The 21648-nt window shown below is 32.1% G+C and overlaps 1 protein-coding gene across 1 annotated transcript in view; it reads left to right on the top strand.

Moving 5' to 3' along the window:
• The first annotated feature begins 2745 nt into the window (after positions 1-2745).
• The window catches only part of LOC139502154 (uncharacterized), a 37110-nt gene continuing 18207 nt past the window's right edge, over positions 2746-21648 (top strand). Inside the window, exons 1-9 of the mRNA XM_071291532.1 lie at positions 2746-2899; positions 4594-4644; positions 6576-6744; positions 7508-7801; positions 8024-8081; positions 9161-9210; positions 9426-9479; positions 10003-10074; positions 12897-13373. Of these exons, the coding sequence (XP_071147633.1) occupies positions 4618-4644; positions 6576-6744; positions 7508-7801; positions 8024-8081; positions 9161-9210; positions 9426-9479; positions 10003-10074; positions 12897-13373 (1201 nt within the window). The 5' untranslated portion in view covers positions 2746-2899; positions 4594-4617. The remainder of the gene's footprint in view (positions 2900-4593; positions 4645-6575; positions 6745-7507; positions 7802-8023; positions 8082-9160; positions 9211-9425; positions 9480-10002; positions 10075-12896; positions 13374-21648) is intronic.

Here is a 21648-nt window from a genome sequence, read left to right as displayed (position 1 = left end):
TGGGTGTTATTTATTCTAATATACTCACAATAAACAAACAAATTACGTTGATAGTATGCTGGAAAAATGGCACTCAGGATCAAATGTACAGGAGACAGTGATTGTGATGATAAGTTATGTATTTGATAGATAATGCATTAGTATAGTGTGCAATGATACTACCCATTTGCATAAGCAAACCTCATTTATTACCATCAATTATTGCTAATTACGGTTTAACATACATATGCATATGCATTTTTCTAGAATCATTATAGAAAGAGAGAGAAAGATTGTTTATTGCAATTATAAAATTAATTCAATAAGATTTTCAAATAAGTCAACAAAAAATAAATTGTCAGTAGATTCCTTATAGGAGTTATTACCCCTGACTTACCATTTTTACCCATTTGAAGTATTTTTTGTTGCTGTTGCAAATAAGAGAGCAACAATGTATGATAATGTGTTTGCATAATATGATTTACAAATAAGTCAACATGATTGATATCGTCAATTGATCTGCGAAAGTAGTAATTGCCCTTGGAAGATGAATGTTGACGTTTTTTCCCAAACTATAATAGATATAGAAAAACAGTTAAAAGCGAAATGTTCAGCACAAAAAGATCTAAAAATCAGTCATTATTAACCAACTTCTTGTATTGTATGAATTACTTCCTCTGAAGGATGAATTTTTATGGTTTTTATTTTGCTTTTTTTGTCATAAACCAAAGGTGATGAACTTTCAAAAGAAAACAAATGATCGACAAAATAAGATAAACAAGTACAAAAACATGGCCATAACTCAATAAGTTGAGATCTAAAACAACTATTTAAACACAATCGCATGTATATGAAAGGATTTGATGTTGTGTACATTGTCTGTTATTGATTTATGTCTTCTCATGGCTTTAGATCACTTTGAAGACCAGGTGAGTATGTACCATCACCAAATCTTTAATTATATGATTAAATTATGGTTTTGATTTTTTTACAGTTCATTAAACATGCAAACAGTGTGATCAAGAGCCGATGGTGGCAAAAGTAGCATTAACAATTAAACAAACCAAACGCTTTATATTTTAAAGAAGGAGACCTGGATGCTTCATACTTTTTTATATGCCTCATTTTATGAAGTTGACGTCTATTATATATGTGTGCATTGTCCAACATCTCATTTTCATGGTTCAATGACTTACTAGGTCCAATTCACCATTTTCTACATTTGAAAATGCCTGTAGCAAGGCAATAACAATCAAAACCAAGGAGTGAACAAAGACTCACAAAACCATTGAACAGTTACATCAATAGTTTTAAATAATAAATTAAGGAAACAACACGAACTCCACTAAAAACTGTGAGTGAAACCAAGTCAGAAATATGACAGTTGTTGTCCATTCGTTTGATGCGTTTAGTCATTTAATTTTGCCATGTGATTAGGGACTTTCCGATTGAATTTTCCTGGAGTTAGGCATAGGAAACGTTTATCTTCTTTTATAGCTGACTGCTAAACATTGAAATGTTGCCAGGTATATATTATAAAGAGTGTCTATGAGGTTTGCTACCTTCTTCGGGCATATTGTTGAACACTTAAAGGGATGCATCTGGATTAATAACTTGTAAACAACATATATTAAGACGCTACATGAAGCACCAGTATTTTAAAGTGTCTTACATTGACCTCATTTTTATGGTTTATTGGTAGCTTAAAGTATTTGTGTTTTCATCTGTCTTTCAAGTACTATAAGCAGTAGGTCAACCATATTTGGTGTAAGGAATGATCGTACGATTTCCATGTCTGTCTGACAGGTTCAATCTGAACTTGACCTTATTTTCATTGATCTTTAAAATGTTCATGTAGTAGTTTTACAGCGTAAAATCAATGTTACAGAAAAGCCTGTAAGACATGTAAGCGTGTGCACTCTATTTAAATAATGCATAGTCAATTGTTTCATTCAAATGCTACACTTTCATTTTGATGAACACATATTTAGGAGGTGCATAATGCAAATTGAAACTGAACTAGTTCTGAAAGTTCATAAGAGTAGGTTAACTGGTTATAGAAGAGATTTAGGTAGACACAGACTGAGTACGGTTTAAAGGGAGAGAGGGTTACCCGTATGACAATTTCATCTGGAGTTCAACTGGTCTTGAGACATATTCCAGTCTGACTTTGACAATAAAACTGAGAATGAAAATGGGGAATATGTCAAAGAGACAACAACCCGACCATAAAAAACAACAGCAGAAGGTCACGAACATGTCCTCAATGTAGCCCGGAGGCGTCCTTCAGCCAGCCCCTAAACAAATATATACTAGTTCAGTGATAATGAACGCCATATTAATTTCCAAATTGTACACAAGGAACTAAAATTAAAATATCACAAGACTAACAAAGGCCAGAGGCTCTTGACTTGGGACAGGCGCAAAAATGCGGCGGGGTTAAACATGTTTATGAGATCTCAACCCCCCCCCCTATTTTGATATGAGCGTCACTGACGAGTCTTCTGTAGACGAAACGCGCGTCTGGCATACTAAATTTAAATCCTGGTACCTTTGATAACTATTTACTACTTTAAATCCCAAAACATGAAAAAATAAATATATAAATATTCAACTATATCCAGAATCTCTCTCTCCCTTTCTCTCTCTCTTTCTCTCATACAATACACACACACAATTGCAACGATTAGTACGAGAACAATGACTTGTAACTATGTAACTACTCACACAAATACCTTTAATTGTGTGGGAAGCGATAACAATTCATTTAAACCTATGAACACAGATAAACACGTCGTTCCTTTTTATATAAAAGTTATTTGTGGTACAGGGAAGTAATATAATGGAATGTTTAGCCATACATGCTACATCAAAACATTCATAACTTACTCGAAAACACCACGTCGGAACAGCTAACTTTGTGAGTATAACAGAATATTGCAACATTATTTTAGAGACCATTCGTGCTTTAAACGAATAATGATACCTTTTGTCGATTAATTATAATCAAATATGTCAAACAATGGAATATTTTTTCTCATGTCAAAACATTAGTGATCAATATTTCAATAACCTTTTGACAATTCGATTTGCTCATTATTCACAATGCATTTTACAAACCAAATCCCAAACAGGTCGTATATACAGATATAAGCATTTACCAGCTGATCTGTATAACCATAAATACTCTTGCATTTGCATGTCACAAGAAGTCAACGTCATCGCTGATTTCAATTTGCCCAATTTTATTCTGTGTAAAATTCCCATTCCTCTACAGGCAAAATTAGGACGTTGATTTCATCCTCTTTACACACCAATATTTCTAGTTTCATTCTTACAGTTCCAATTTTTTTCCATTTGGTTTGTTTCATGATTTTTAAAGCAATTTGTTTGTCTCTGACTGATTATTGACATTCTTGATTATTTTATCCGAAATATATTCCCAGAATTTGGGTCTTCTTTTAAGAATATAATTTGTTTTGGATGATTCTCAAGACACACACTCGAGGTTCTAGGACGAAACATCTTGTGATTTGTGTCGATTCCGAACGGATATTTTACTTTATAGGCTGTAAGATGTACGTATCACTTACAATGGTAATAGAATTTTGCCATATTTTTTTACTTTATCGAAAGTCTTGTAGTGGTTTTGGTTCGTGTATTTTGACTTTACAGGGCCTACCAAACTACCACTACTAGAACCTATTCCCATGAAAGTATTGCATTACAAAATTACAGGTTTGACCTTGATATAAATGTTGCATAAGATCAAATAAAATATAATCAAAATCTGGAAATATTTAATAAATTGCTTTCTTTTGATATACGTATCCAGCTTTGTTATATATTTCTATTAATACTGTTTGAAAAAATACCAATAATGATGTGGTATAAAACAAATTTGAGCAGACACACACATTCATTGATGATAGGGTTGAATCATATAATCCTATTGGTCAGTTTTGTTATTGGCCGTTAAAATGTTCCTTTTATGATTTCACACTAATACAAATCATCCCTTCGTAAATTTTACGGACGCCATCACGAGTTGGTTGACCGTTATGGAATAACCGTTTCACAAATGATATCGGATATGTTCCTTACGTCGTAACTACAATTCCCTTCCCTTTCATGAATATGACCTACCGAATTAGACTATTTACCGGATTTGTAATCACTTAAGCAACACGACGGGTGCCACATGTGGAGCAGGATCTGCTTACCCTTCCGGAGCACCTGAGATCACCCCTAGTTTTTGGTGGGGTTCGTGTTGTTTATTCTTTAGTTTTCTATGTTGTGTCGTGTGTACTATTGTTTTTCTGTTTGTCTTTTTTATTTTTGGCCATGGCGTTGTCAGTTTGTTTTAGATTTATGAGTTTGACTGTCCCTTTGGTATCTTTCGTCCCTCTTTTAATACAAGTTATGAACTTGAATAGAACGGGGATAATTTCCCTCTATAGTTACAAAATAGTCCTATCCATGCAACATGTACCGCGTTAAATAGACGGTGAACAGACAGAACCGAAGTTGACAAACATAAACATATTTTGAAACATACACTACATTCACAAAAACGTTTGTATTGCATAACTGTCATACAATTTGTAATTTCAGCTGGACAATCTGAAAGACTTTGTGATGTTGCATAAAGTAATATTTATTTGTGTAAGTCTATTTTTTTTTCAATTCTATAGCAAAGTATTTTTCATAAAATAAATTTCATAAAGGAGAAACAACTCTGATAACTGGTAGTAAAAAGATACCGTATCTACCCGGTTGCTAGGTGAGTGCATTAAATTTGAAAATATAAGTTTAATGTCGCTCATCAATAGCATCTTAATCCACATTTACTCGTTTTGTACATTACTCAAAAAAGTGTAAATTAATCAGATTATCTTAAGTTTAGTACTAAATACAGCAATTTTGAATAACTTATATACAAATATAGCCTTTGTATGAGATCGGTACAAGGATATATTGACCTGAAAGAAGTATATTGACTGAGGACGATGTCCGAGGTCGATATACTTCTTTGGGTCGGTATATCCTGTATTGACCTCATACAAGGGCTTATTAATTTCCGACCATATTTGTATCAAAATCGTCATTTTATTTTGTTGGAATTTTATAGATATTATAAATTATTTTCTCCTTGACAATAACTACATATCATTTGTTATTTCATTTAATTATTTTTTTGTTTAACATCTTATGTCTATGAGGATTTTTTTCGTCAAATAATCGATGACAGATATCATTTGTTTCAAAACGTTTACAATATCCTGAAAATCATTACATGACGTCACAAAGTATATCGGTTTTTAGATATTCTAACAATAACCGTGCAATATGCTTTTTGCTGTGCAATATGCATTTTGCTATCCGCCGTTTTCTCTCTACCTTCGAAAATATAGTTTAACATGTGACTACCCCTAAACGAATCAAATTTGTTAAAATATACGAATTAATAATATTAAAGTTTTTTTTCAGTCTTTATCACCTACCTTGTATCGCATACCTAGCGTGACGTCATAATTTGAATGACGTCAACGTTTGATCTTTGACGTCCAGTTGCAATGTTTTCTAGCATAGGAACAAAATGAGTCGTTGTCACTAAAACAAGTGTCCTATCATTTCCACTAAGATCGATATACAATGTTTCCAAAAATTATTACCCAGTATGTTTACGAGCGATTTTAAAAAAAAACAAAAAGACAATGTAGAAATATCTGAAGTTTTATGGTTTATTTGGTCATAAATTTCGTGAAGTTTGTTGTCATTACCTGTTGGATTAAACACAAATTAATTTTTTTACGATTTTAATTTTGTTAAAATAGATAGTAAACTTTTCAAGGCATATTTGTCTTGCTATTCACCTCGTCAGAAAATTAAAATGATTATGAATATTATCATCGCCAAATAAACAATAAAACTTTAAACATTTCTACATCTTATTATATTTATTTGATAAATATTAATTTAGTTGAAATAATAGAACAGTATCGTAAGTGGATGCATTTTAATATATGTTCTTTAAAGAATATTGAGAATGTAATAAGGGTGTAGGGGACATTACGATGTGGATCGCAAATAAGAAGTCTATAAACAAAATCAGCTGCAAAAAAAATGGAAAATCACAATGTTCTATTCTAGCGCATAATTTTGAACGATTTAAAAAAAATTATATCCCACGAATCTTATTAAAATATATGATAAACAGAATAACACATTTTTAAGTTACGGTAATAATAAATAAATATATCAGTTTTAAAATGTATGTCTTCTTTATTGATCGTGAGGAAATATAAACATAAAAGTATATTCTTTTCGATACAAGTATTTGTCAAATATATTCTATGCAATACATTTAGCCTTTCCACACATTCTTGAGAATACTGTTCGTTCATACTGTAGTCTAGTGGTCGTCATAAAGTTCGTATATTATACATTTTCTCTACTTCTTCGTTAGTTTTTGTTTTTTTATAAATCATTACCCTTGTTCATTTATTTGATCGCTTTCATTTTTTTCCTAAACTGAATAATAGGATGAAATAGTATATTAATATACACTAATTTAAACTACATTTTTTTCAAAGGTTTTTGGAATGTGTAGTTCTTTCAAACTGAAATGTCCAAATCATTCACAATGGTCTTTTAGAGCCAGAGCATTCTGTCCTTCAGATCCATCAAAGTATTCCTGCATTCAAAATGAACATATTAAAGGATATACCGAAGGTTGTTCAGTCGCTGAATTTGAAAGGGGAGGTTTGTTTAGTTCTAAAGTATTTTTCGTTGTAGAACATCTTTCTTCAATGTAAAATATCGAAATTCAAGCCAGTTTTAAAATGAATGTTTGATAGTATACAAATTTTGTTTAACTAGTGCATTTGATTGCTGATTTTAATTTGATATCAAGTTTTGATAAAATCAGAGGTATCAAGATGTATATAAAAGCCTAAATTTAAATTCATCCGTAGAATTAAAGAATATTCTTAGAAGCACAATTGAATATATTGTATATTTATTTGAAGATGAAGTCATATGAAAAAAGATACAGCCTGTAAATACTATTAATTCAATTATTTAAAAACATATATTAAACTTCACAGATTAATTGATGCATAAATTCGAGAAATCAAAACCTTTTATACGTTTAACCGTGCCAAAAGGCATATGTAAAGTATAGTCTTTTGGACAAACTGCACAAAAAACATCGGAACCAAGAAAAAACTATACACCCAACAATATTTAAAACAAGTTTACGATTTAAGAACTCTCGTGTAAGATAACACAGTGAAAGAAAGACAAAATTTAACATAGAAAAATTAAAGTAAGCTATTGGTTAAATGTATGGCTAGTGTAAGGGAAATTGATAAATTATAAATAAAGTCAACAGTAGTATACCGCTGTTCAAAATTCATAAATCGATAGAGAAAAAAACAATCCGGATTACAAACTTAAACTGAGCAGATCCTTTTATACGCTTAGCTCATTCTGAGTATGAAAACGCTTCTTTTATCATTTGAAGGCATGAAGATAATCTTGCGAGGTAATTTGGATGCGGGACCATGTTCTGTAGAACGATACCAACCAGGTCAAATAAAGTTTTTAACAAATGTTAGCAGTGAATGTATATTTTCCAAATCAAAATGTAATGAAGAAGGTCAAATGTTACATGATAAAGGAAGTCCCACCCAAGATGTTGCGTGCAGATGTGACTTAACACAAAACTACGACTTAATTTCTAGACAAACTGCTTCTAGATATTGCAAACCCTCTGAAGGAGATTGTTCTTGCTTTAAAAAGCAGTGTCATTTATTAGGTGATTATAGTTTATTCATTCGAACAATAATTAAATATGTTACGTTTTTTTTTTACTTATATATATTGCATTTATCTTTATATTTTCAAATCGCATTTATTAACAACAAAATTGATTATTTTTAGAAGATTCTTTTCGAATTATATCAGTACAAATTGTTTTCTTGATTGCCACTCACTCTCTTTCTCTTTCTCATGCTCATACCCATATACATATTTTCAGATTATTCATGCATTTCAACTCCTCCAATAGGAAAGAATCCACTGCCAAATACATTAAGGTAAGCCATCGAAAGTAACATTTGATAGTGGTGAACAGCTGCGGGTAGTAGAGCAAGTTTAAACTTTAGTTATAAAGATTAACTTCATGTAGAGTATTACAAATTATGAAAGTCGAGTTTGCTAACTGCGAGTACTCTGATATCAGTACTTATTGTCTTTTTGTTGTTTGGATATACAAGTTCTCAGCCACGTTCACTATGTGAATGTTTTTTTTTAGATGAATTTCTATTCATATCCATATGTTTAGTCTTCTCATCAAATCTTTTTCAACTGATTTTTATAGTTCGTTCGTTTTATTTCGTTGAAATACTACACCACTGTTCAAGGTTAGAGAAGGGTTGGGATCCCGCTAACATGTTTAACCCCGCCAGGTTCTGTATGTTAGTGCCTGTTCCAAGGACCGGTAACTAGTGGTTGTCTTTTGTTGATGTATTACATATTCTTTGTGTACACAAATTTGGCCGTTATTTTTCTCGTTTGAATTGTTTTACGTTTAACATTTCGCGGCTTTTTATAGATGACTACATATGCGGTATGAGCTTTGCTGATTGTTAAAAGCCGTACGGTGACCTATAGGTTTTAATTTCTGTGTCATTTGGTCTCTCTTGGAGAGTTGTCTGGTTCGCAACCATACCACATTTCTTGTTTATATCACAATGTATAATACAATGATGTTTGCTTCGCAGAAACAATATAAATATGCCAAATGATGCTGGTTATGAACATTCGGTCTCCGTTTGTGATAGGCGAATTCATCATAAGCCATTGATGGATCGAAGTAATCCGTAAAGGTCTTTTAATCGATGGATTTTGAAAAGATAATGACAGTTCGTTGTTAACATATTGGGACGTGTAATTAAGGATTGCATGATTACTTATTCAATACATATTAAGAACAGGCCTGGTCTCGAAAACGATGAACTACACATATAACTGATCGTCTGTGTAAGCGATTAATTTTGACGGTCAACCAGCTAATTATGATGGCAACCATATTTACTTATAACGATGATATAAAAATTTGACATTGGGTGGTTGTGAGTAATGGCTTGAGGCATAATGTATTTCTATATTGCAGAAACGAACCAGTCCCGCCATTTATTGTACAAAGAAATATAACAAAACGAGGTATGCATTGTTGTTGATAAACATTTTCTCCTGTACATAGTTTACAATCACTAAAAGTTAAACATGTATCACTATATCTTGATCTTTGATATTTTGTTTGATCGTACGTTCTTCTCTTTACCTTGTATGACCTATAACCGTCTTATTAAATGTCTTCAAATATGTCGAATGAGATCAGTGTTCTATGATTATACATATTTTCTATGTTTTTACAGAAAAGATAAATCGATCAACACGTACAACAATTATTGTGATTGTAATCATACTTTGTGAGTATTAAATCTATCTTATTACACTTTTGGTTTAACATAAAATAATAAATTCACAAAAGTTAACTTATTTATTGGCTCGGTTGCTTTGCAGCATAATAAAGGTTAATTTTAAAACTCAGGTTTTATGCACTGACATCGATGTCACAGGTTTATATCCCTTTCATTGGTTAATATGACTCCTGGTTTGCTGTCCATTCCTGTGGGTTTACATTTTTAGGCTTTTGCTATAGTACTGTCATGGTTCTACCGAAAAAAAAATCAAATTCATTTTCAACCTATGAAAAGATAGTTATGAACAATTGGAATTTGCTAAATTATTTTAAGACTGCTCTCATCGATCTTTTGACCTTTCAACTTGATTTTTGAAGATTTGTCATTTTACATGTACTACTCGCATAGCAAAATATAAACATCAAATTGAATATGAATACAATGTATGGATACTTGAGAATATAAAACATGCATAGAATATGGATGCAGTTCTCACAACCAATAAGCTGCTACTGTTTTTTTTTTATAGCCTTTCCAATGTCAGTGCTGCTTTTTTATGATCAGAGGATAGGCAAGTTTATTGACAAACAGTTTCGAAAAGGTATTTAATATGAAATTTGAGAATAATTTTCACCTTCACTAGAATCATCTAAATATTATCGTCAGTCATTTGTATATGTAATTACACTTCAGTTTTAATTTGGCTTTGTTTGCATGTTTAATGAAATGATACCATACCACAAGTATGTTCTGATTGGTTTCCTGTAGATGCTGCTAAGATTATATTTGCTTATATAAGTGAATGTATTTGGAATTCCATACGGAAAGGAGAATATATTATACATGAGATTTTAGAATCCAGATTAAATCAACTATCATGTGTTCGATGAATTAATATATTCGATTGAGTCGGAGATACCTTGTTGAATAAGCGCCGAAAGTCTTTCATTTAACATTCCATTTGCTTAATCTGCATTATATAAATGATTTTTTTCTATTTACATTGTTTTTTTATATATGCCATTAAATAATGTGGCAGATAAGAATGTAAATGAAATGTAAATAGCTCAGTTTACTGATGCTTGTCATCAGTGTTGATCGATATGTAATTATTTCCCACACAACGTCCGTCTGTCCGTCACTCCGTCAGTCCTGTTCTTGTCATTGCAATTCCTGAAACCACACAACAGAATTTTTCCGAGACCTTTTTAAATAATAAGGACATACCATGTAGATGTGCATATCGACAGGAAATTATGATTCAATTTTTCTTTTCTTACAGTTATTTTATTTGTCTTGTGACAATGTGGGGCGTGGGGTATGTGAGCGCGCTCACACATGCTCTTTAATTATACATGGTATAAGTAATTTGTTATTAAATAAAAAAATATATGTTTATCACTTGAACCTAAGTAGTGAGTACAATATAATAATGATTCACGATAATGATTGATGATCGATTAGTGGTGATACACGACCCTTTCAGTGTGCTTGAATACTTCGCAGCTGAGAAAACTCACATTTATTGTCAATGAAGATAGAATTCGAACTAAAACTACTATGAGCACGGTTCGAACTCACAACTTTATGTTTAAATACCGCTGTGAATCAACTACTTGGACCACTAGACACGCGATTACAAAAAAAACAATATGATTTTATATATCAACAATGTATGTGTGTTACCGTCAGTTAGTTATTTACACAAAACACAGAGTTAGATTTGTAAAGCTTTATATATATAGGAAGTATTTAAAGTCTCAAATGTCTTATATCCTTACCACATTTTCTTGACTAGTAACATTTAGTAAATTCCCTGACAATGCGACATCTTTGAGACTACCTGATAAAGGTAAACCCAGAAAACCGCTTCGAATACATGCAATTATTTAAGCTGTTATTTTTATTGTTTAATACTCGACAAACCAGAATTGTCCTTTATTTTAATGAAATAGTTCGCAATTATGCGTAGTATGTCAATACAACCTAAATATCATTAGAAATTATTTGGGCAGTTTGAATACTAACCGGGAGCTCCGATGGAATGTAATTTGATCAACAAAAAATGGTATACACTTAAAATAATTGACTTATTCACTTACAACAAAGTTACCAACCAATGTTATGAATTACATAGGGCACGACAGCTTGAAACTTTTCTTTGTATGACTTCGTTGTTTGCCACTAACGGGTATGCATCATTTTAAAAATTTCAAGAAATGTTATTTCATCAGTGTTTTATACTGGTTTGTAAGGACTGATGCATGAACTCGTTTTATCATGCATTAACATAGACATGTAAGGTTATAACTATTGCAATTTTCACACAGATAAAATGACAGTATTTGATCAAAGGTTACTATACAAATGGATGAAAATGAGAGGTAAAGGTGGCGCGGTAGTATTTCCTGACCGATAAAAATAATGATAGCCCATTTAGAATGGAATTTTTCTAACACTGTCCAAAATTCTACATGCATATTTAACTGTAAATTATTCAGAAATGATTTTTAAAGTGTATCATGACCGTGTACTTGTTTTTGCTATCATTAAAAATATAAGGCCACAAGTGCTTTTAGGTCTTTTATCATGTAGTGAATACAAAATTTTTACATAATCTCAAAAATTCGTTTTCACCTGTCTGTATGTAAAATTATTTCATATTTCCAATACCTGATTCATCCCTCAGTTTGGGAAAGTATGTTCAGTTGATATATTTTTTTCAATCACACTGTTCACATACATTTATTTACTCGGGTACACAAACTAGCAACCTAAATTACGAAATATAAATACTACCGTGTAGAAACTATAACAGCCATAACTATGTACATCTGTAAGTGTGCGCTAAATAGAGATATATATCGAGAAATTGTATCACGCTGATCAAAAAGCAAAGCAGAATTTCATAACAGTAGAATTATATTTATTTACAATATATATATAGATTCTACGACTGCGTCGACTGTGATACAATATATATCCATTCGAGACAGTTAAATTTCAAATTTAAAACCCGAGGCTCGCCGCGCATTTTAAATGTTCATAATATAACTGTGAGAGTGGATACATATCGAATTACACGAGATTTGGTGGTGGAATCTGTTTTTCTGATGATTTTCAAACAATACGCAGGCAAATTAATTCCTTCTTTTCGAATGATCTACATAAGATGTGTTCTTACTATCTGACATCTTCAAGCAATGACTCCTTTTTTTGCTAGACCACTTGACCACCTAGGCTCTACAATAATAAAGCTTTCGGAGACTGGGTGTTACCGTTTCACGCCAGTTTATATCTACCATCGTAACACAGAACATGATATATAGGCATAACGTTGGAATGTTAACAGATCTCTCTCTATATGTATATTAATTGAGAAAATTATTTATCAGCCTTAATTGAAATCTCACATTGTTATAGTTCAGAATTGCGCTGGATCAAGAATGCAAACTTCTGAGACAGATTTTTCAGATGAACCCAACCCAGAAAAGGAGGGTTCAACAACCCCAGCAAAAATTATAATAGAACAGGCTGATGAAACTGACGCTAATGACCAAAACCTTGCAAATAATGAGTCTGAGAAATGTTGTATCAAAGTTACGCAATGGATAAAATCAAGCAAAATAAATTCCTTTTGTTCCGGTGGAAAGCCTGTATTTAATGAATCTATCCACGACAAATGGAAAAAACTGGAGACGGACACAAAATGTAGTATCACAGTTGAACCATGTGACAAAACAGTTTTGAAGAAAGGATGGATTGCCAAAACAAACAAAGATTTTATGAACATTTTGTTTATGAGTGGAACATTGAACTCAATTAAAACTGATATCATTCTCTGTCCTGTCAACAAAGAATTGGTACCTATAGTATTTGATTCTGAAGTATTGATGGGAGGTTTGTATGCATTGCTTTTCTATTTTATAAAATGATTACTATACTTTGATTTAACTTGATTTTTATATAAAAAGTAAAAACACAAAAATACTGAACTCCGAGGAAAATTCCTAAAGGAAAATCCAAAATCAAAAGGCAAAATCAAAAGTCCAAACACATCAAACGAATGGATAACAACTGTCATATTCCTGACTTGGTACAGGCATTTTCTAATGTAGAAAATGGTGGATTGAACCTGGTTTTATAGCTAGCTAAACCTCTCACTTGTATGACAGTCGCATCAAATTCCATTACATTGTCCACGATGCATGAACAAAACAAACATACTCAAAGAGTAAAAATGTCAAAAATAGGGGTACAGCAGTCAATATTGTGTTATCATCTTAATATCTCTATAAAAACAACAAATGTAACGAAGAAGCACAAAAAGGCATACATCAAATTTAACATACTCATATTGCTTTTCTTATACGACTTAATTTATCTATGTAAAGTCTACCCCTAAAGGATAGAAGGTTTTCAGTACTGGTGTAAAATTGCGCGTTTGAAATTCGTACAGGTAGACATAAAAATAATTTTGTCGTTCGATTGACGGCATACATAAATACAGAGTCACGTATAAATAAATATATATATATATATATAAGAAAATTATTAAAAGATAAAAACGGTTTCAATGCATCATATTAAAAGATAAAAACGGTTTCAATGCATCATATATGTACAAGGCTATTTATTTATAAAAGGATGTGTACTATGAGATGGAGATATTACTGAAAGCATACTATTTTATCTGAATAACTATACACGTTTGATGAAACTCCCTTGTTTAACAAAATATCGAGTATATAAAATATAACAATTATTTTCGAAAAATTCATTTAGAAAATTAATATTTCGGATAGCAGATATCCTTCATCAATATAATGTGAAATGATTTTTTTTTTATATTTCTTCACAACCTTGAAAACAATACAAATTTAAAAACCTCTCTAGAATTTTCAACTTGACGCATGTTAAGTATTTTTCACTGTGACTGCATGGATATGCATTAGTCAGTTGTGAAATGAGCTGATTTAAATTGTCACAGGGGTAAAACGTTGGGTTTTTTCAATAGAAGCTATAAATTCATACAAACCAAATTAATATCCGTGTTCAATTTGAACTGGTAAAGTTCTTAATTTTCAAAGTTGAAGAAGGTTAAGTAATATCAATAAAAAATTAACGGTACCAATTTTCTTGCACCAGATGCGCATTTCGACAATACATGTCTCTTCAGTGATGCTCGTGGCCAAAACATTTGAAATCCAAAGCTTATATAAAAGATGAAGAACTATAATCCAAAAGGTCCAAAAAGTATAGCCAAATCCGTGAAAGGAATCAGAGCTTTGCATGAGGGAGATACATTCCTTAATTTATAATAATTTCTAATATTTTGTAACAGCAAATTTTAATAACACAAAAAATCCGTATTTTCATGCCAGTACCGAAGTACTGGCTACTGGGCCGGTGATACCCTCGGGGACTAATAGTCCACCAGCAGAGGCATCGACCCAGTGGTAGTAATAAAAAATTAACGGTACCAATTTTCTTGCACCAGATGCGCATTTCGACAATACATGTCTCTTCAGTGATGCTCGTGGCCAAAACATTTGAAATCCAAAGCTTATATTAAAGATGAAGAGCTATAATCCAAAAGGTCCAAAAAGTATAGCCAAATCCGTGAAAGGAATCAGAGCTTTGCATGAGGGAGATACATTCCTTAATTTATAATAATTTCTAATATTTTGTAACAGCAAATTTTAATAACACAAAAAATCCGTATTTTCATGCCAGTACCGAAGTACTGGCTACTGGGTTGTTGATACCCTCGGGGACTTATAGTCCACCAGCAGAGGCATCGACCCAGTGGTAGTAATAAAAAATTAACGGTACCAATTTTCTTGCACCAGATGCGCATTTCGACAATACATGTCTCTTCAGTGATGCTCGTGGCCAAAACATTTGAAATCCAAAGCTTATATAAAAGATGAAGAGCTATAATCCAAAAGGTCCCAAAAGTATAGCCAAATCCGTGAAAGGAATCAGAGCTTTGCATGAGGGAGATACATTCCTTAATTTATAATAATTTCTAATAATTTCTATTAGGCTAGCTGCGTATTTATACATGCCACATTGATAACACTGTTCAATATTATGGAACTGGGAAAAAATATCTGCCTGATAAGTGTGAGGTTTAACTAGCTATAAAACCAAGTTTAACCAACCATTATCTTCGGATCATTTCTGTACCAATGAAATTTGTTTTTCACTTGTTCCGTTAATTAGAAACGTTTGAAATTGTTAGTTTTTATGGACTTTTCTTATTTCAATTTGACTTGGAGCTCAGTATTTTAGAATTTGACTTGGAGCTCAGTATTTTTGAATTTGACTTCGAGCTCAGTATTTTGAATTTGACTTCGAGCTCAGTATTTTTGAATTTGACTTGGAGCTCAGTATTTTTGATTTTGACTTGGAGCTCAGTATTTTTGTTTGACTTGGAGCTCAGTATTTTTGAATTTAACTTGGAGCTCAGTATTTTTGAATTTGACTTGGAGCTCAGTATTTTTGTTTGACTTGGAGCTCAGTATTTTTGAATTTGACTTGAAGTTCAGTATTTTTGAATTTGACTTGGAGTTCAGTATTTTTGTCTGCCTTGGAGCTCAGTATTTTTGTTTGACTTGGTGCTCAGTATTTTTGTTTGACTTTTTTGTTTAAACTATTTCAACAAGCAGACATAACAAATTGACATTATTTTAGTTAAGCCAAGAGTGAGATAAATTTCAAAAATGACCAACAGAACTGCAAATAAACAAAATATCAGAAACACATGTAATGCCTTAAAACAAATTAAATAACACATACATTGCAATCATCAAGAAGTATATATCATGGTTAGACCCTTATCGAGAAATGACAACACAATTAGGATGTTAATATACAAAACGGATATAGTGTGACTGTCATTGTAGAAATATCAGCAAAGCAGAATTTCATAACAGTAGAATTATATTTATTTACAATATATATATAGATTCTACGACTGCGTCGACTGTGATACAATATATATCCATTCGAGACAGTTAAATTTCAAATTTAAAACCCGAGGCTCGCCGCGCATTTTAAATGTTCATAATATAACTGTGAGAGTGGATACATATCGAATTACACGAGATTTGGTGGTGGAATCTGTTTTTCTGATGATTTTCAAACAATACGCAGGCAAATTAATTCCTTCTTTTCGAATGATCTACATAAGATGTGTTCTTACTATCTGACATCTTCAAGCAATGACTCCTTTTTTTGCTAGACCACTTGACCACCTAGGCTCTACAATAATAAAGCTTTCGGAGACTGGGTGTTACCGTTTCACGCCAGTTTATATCTACCATCGTAACACAGAACATGATATATAGGCATAACGTTGGAATGTTAACAGATCTCTCTCTATATGTATATTAATTGAGAAAATTATTTATCAGCCTTAATTGAAATCTCACATTGTTATAGTTCAGAATTGCGCTGGATCAAGAATGCAAACTTCTGAGACAGATTTTTCAGATGAACCCAACCCAGAAAAGGAGGGTTCAACAACCCCAGCAAAAATTATAATAGAACAGGCTGATGAAACTGACGCTAATGACCAAAACCTTGCAAATAATGAGTCTGAGAAATGTTGTATCAAAGTTACGCAATGGATAAAATCAAGCAAAATAAATTCCTTTTGTTCCGGTGGAAAGCCTGTATTTAATGAATCTATCCACGACAAATGGAAAAAACTGGAGACGGACACAAAATGTAGTATCACAGTTGAACCATGTGACAAAACAGTTTTGAAGAAAGGATGGATTGCCAAAACAAACAAAGATTTTATGAACATTTTGTTTATGAGTGGAACATTGAACTCAATTAAAACTGATATCATTCAGTTCAGTTTTTTTGAATTTGACTTGGAGTTCAGTATTTTTGTCTGCCTTGGAGCTCAGTATTTTTGTTTGACTTGGTGCTCAGTATTTTTGTTTGACTTTTTTGTTTAAACTATTTCAACAAGCAGACATAACAAATTGACATTATTTTAGTTAAGCCAAGAGTGAGATAAATTTCAAAAATGACCAACAGAACTGCAAATAAACAAAATATCAGAAACACATGTAATGCCTTAAAACAAATTAAATAACACATACATTGCAATCATCAAGAAGTATATATCATGGTTAGACCCTTATCGAGAAATGACAACACAATTAGGATGTTAATATACAAAACGGATATAGTGTGACTGTCATTGTAGAAATATAAGCAAAGCAGAATTTCATAACAGTAGAATTATATTTATTTACAATATATATATAGATTCTACGACTGCGTCGACTGTGATACAATATATATCCATTCGAGACAGTTAAATTTCAAATTTAAAACCCGAGGCTCGCCGCGCATTTTAAATGTTCATAATATAACTGTGAGAGTGGATACATATCGAATTACACGAGATTTGGTGGTGGAATCTGTTTTTCTGATGATTTTCAAACAATACGCAGGCAAATTAATTCCTTCTTTTCGAATGATCTACATAAGATGTGTTCTTACTATCTGACATCTTCAAGCAATGACTCCTTTTTTTGCTAGACCACTTGACCACCTAGGCTCTACAATAATAAAGCTTTCGGAGACTGGGTGTTACCGTTTCACGCCAGTTTATATCTACCATCGTAACACAGAACATGATATATAGGCATAACGTTGGAATGTTAACAGATCTCTCTCTATATGTATATTAATTGAGAAAATTATTTATCAGCCTTAATTGAAATCTCACATTGTTATAGTTCAGAATTGCGCTGGATCAAGAATGCAAACTTCTGAGACAGATTTTTCAGATGAACCCAACCCAGAAAAGGAGGGTTCAACAACCCCAGCAAAAATTATAATAGAACAGGCTGATGAAACTGACGCTAATGACCAAAACCTTGCAAATAATGAGTCTGAGAAATGTTGTATCAAAGTTACGCAATGGATAAAATCAAGCAAAATAAATTCCTTTTGTTCCGGTGGAAAGCCTGTATTTAATGAATCTATCCACGACAAATGGAAAAAACTGGAGACGGACACAAAATGTAGTATCACAGTTGAACCATGTGACAAAACAGTTTTGAAGAAAGGATGGATTGCCAAAACAAACAAAGATTTTATGAACATTTTGTTTATGAGTGGAACATTGAACTCAATTAAAACTGATATCATTCTCTGTCCTGTCAACAAAGAATTGGTACCTATAGTATTTGATTCTGAAGTATTGATGGGAGGTTTGTATGCATTGCTTTTCTATTTTATAAAATGATTACTATACTTTGATTTAACTTGATTTTTATATAAAAAGTAAAAACACAAAAATACTGAACTCCGAGGAAAATTCCTAAAGGAAAATCCAAAATCAAAAGGCAAAATCAAAAGTCCAAACACATCAAACGAATGGATAACAACTGTCATATTCCTGACTTGGTACAGGCATTTTCTAATGTAGAAAATGGTGGATTGAACCTGGTTTTATAGCTAGCTAAACCTCTCACTTGTATGACAGTCGCATCAAATTCCATTACATTGTCCACGATGCATGAACAAAACAAACATACTCAAAGAGTAAAAATGTCAAAAATAGGGGTACAGCAGTCAATATTGTGTTATCATCTTAATATCTCTATAAAAACAACAAATGTAACGAAGAAGCACAAAAAGGCATACATCAAATTTAACATACTCATATTGCTTTTCTTATACGACTTAATTTATCTATGTAAAGTCTACCCCTAAAGGATAGAAGGTTTTCAGTACTGGTGTAAAATTGCGCGTTTGAAATTCGTACAGGTAGACATAAAAATAATTTTGTCGTTCGATTGACGGCATACATAAATACAGAGTCACGTATAAATAAATATATATATATATATATAAGAAAATTATTAAAAGATAAAAACGGTTTCAATGCATCATATTAAAAGATAAAAACGGTTTCAATGCATCATATATGTACAAGGCTATTTATTTATAAAAGGATGTGTACTATGAGATGGAGATATTACTGAAAGCATACTATTTTATCTGAATAACTATACACGTTTGATGAAACTCCCTTGTTTAACAAAATATCGAGTATATAAAATATAACAATTATTTTCGAAAAATTCATTTAGAAAATTAATATTTCGGATAGCAGATATCCTTCATCAATATAATGTGAAATGATTTTTTTTTTATATTTCTTCACAACCTTGAAAACAATACAAATTTAAAAACCTCTCTAGAATTTTCAACTTGACGCATGTTAAGTATTTTTCACTGTGACTGCATGGATATGCATTAGTCAGTTGTGAAATGAGCTGATTTAAATTGTCACAGGGGTAAAACGTTGGGTTTTTTCAATAGAAGCTATAAATTCATACAAACCAAATTAATATCCGTGTTCAATTTGAACTGGTAAAGTTCTTAATTTTCAAAGTTGAAGAAGGTTAAGTAATATCAATAAAAAATTAACGGTACCAATTTTCTTGCACCAGATGCGCATTTCGACAATACATGTCTCTTCAGTGATGCTCGTGGCCAAAACATTTGAAATCCAAAGCTTATATAAAAGATGAAGAACTATAATCCAAAAGGTCCAAAAAGTATAGCCAAATCCGTGAAAGGAATCAGAGCTTTGCATGAGGGAGATACATTCCTTAATTTATAATAATTTCTAATATTTTGTAACAGCAAATTTTAATAACACAAAAAATCCGTATTTTCATGCCAGTACCGAAGTACTGGCTACTGGGCCGGTGATACCCTCGGGGACTAATAGTCCACCAGCAGAGGCATCGACCCAGTGGTAGTAATAAAAAATTAACGGTACCAATTTTCTTGCACCAGATGCGCATTTCGACAATACATGTCTCTTCAGTGATGCTCGTGGCCAAAACATTTGAAATCCAAAGCTTATATTAAAGATGAAGAGCTATAATCCAAAAGGTCCAAAAAGTATAGCCAAATCCGTGAAAGGAATCAGAGCTTTGCATGAGGGAGATACATTCCTTAATTTATAATAATTTCTAATATTTTGTAACAGCAAATTTTAATAACACAAAAAATCCGTATTTTCATGCCAGTACCGAAGTACTGGCTACTGGGTTGTTGATACCCTCGGGGACTTATAGTCCACCAGCAGAGGCATCGACCCAGTGGTAGTAATAAAAAATTAACGGTACCAATTTTCTTGCACCAGATGCGCATTTCGACAATACATGTCTCTTCAGTGATGCTCGTGGCCAAAACATTTGAAATCCAAAGCTTATATAAAAGATGAAGAGCTATAATCCAAAAGGTCCCAAAAGTATAGCCAAATCCGTGAAAGGAATCAGAGCTTTGCATGAGGGAGATACATTCCTTAATTTATAATAATTTCTAATAATTTCTATTAGGCTAGCTGCGTATTTATACATGCCACATTGATAACACTGTTCAATATTATGGAACTGGGAAAAAATATCTGCCTGATAAGTGTGAGGTTTAACTAGCTATAAAACCAAGTTTAACCAACCATTATCTTCGGATCATTTCTGTACCAATGAAATTTGTTTTTCACTTGTTCCGTTAATTAGAAACGTTTGAAATTGTTAGTTTTTATGGACTTTTCTTATTTCAATTTGACTTGGAGCTCAGTATTTTAGAATTTGACTTGGAGCTCAGTATTTTTGAATTTGACTTCGAGCTCAGTATTTTGAATTTGACTTCGAGCTCAGTATTTTTGAATTTGACTTGGAGCTCAGTATTTTTGATTTTGACTTGGAGCTCAGTATTTTTGTTTGACTTGGAGCTCAGTATTTTTGAATTTAACTTGGAGCTCAGTATTTTTGAATTTGACTTGGAGCTCAGTATTTTTGTTTGACTTGGAGCTCAGTATTTTTGAATTTGACTTGAAGTTCAGTATTTTTGAATTTGACTTGGAGTTCAGTATTTTTGTCTGCCTTGGAGCTCAGTATTTTTGTTTGACTTGGTGCTCAGTATTTTTGTTTGACTTTTTTGTTTAAACTATTTCAACAAGCAGACATAACAAATTGACATTATTTTAGTTAAGCCAAGAGTGAGATAAATTTCAAAAATGACCAACAGAACTGCAAATAAACAAAATATCAGAAACACATGTAATGCCTTAAAACAAATTAAATAACACATACATTGCAATCATCAAGAAGTATATATC

Source organism: Mytilus edulis, chromosome 13, assembly GCF_963676685.1.
Source record: "Mytilus edulis chromosome 13, xbMytEdul2.2, whole genome shotgun sequence".
Classification (NCBI taxonomy): Eukaryota; Metazoa; Mollusca; class Bivalvia; order Mytilida; family Mytilidae; genus Mytilus; species Mytilus edulis.
This window is presented reverse-complemented; position numbering and strand designations above follow the sequence as displayed.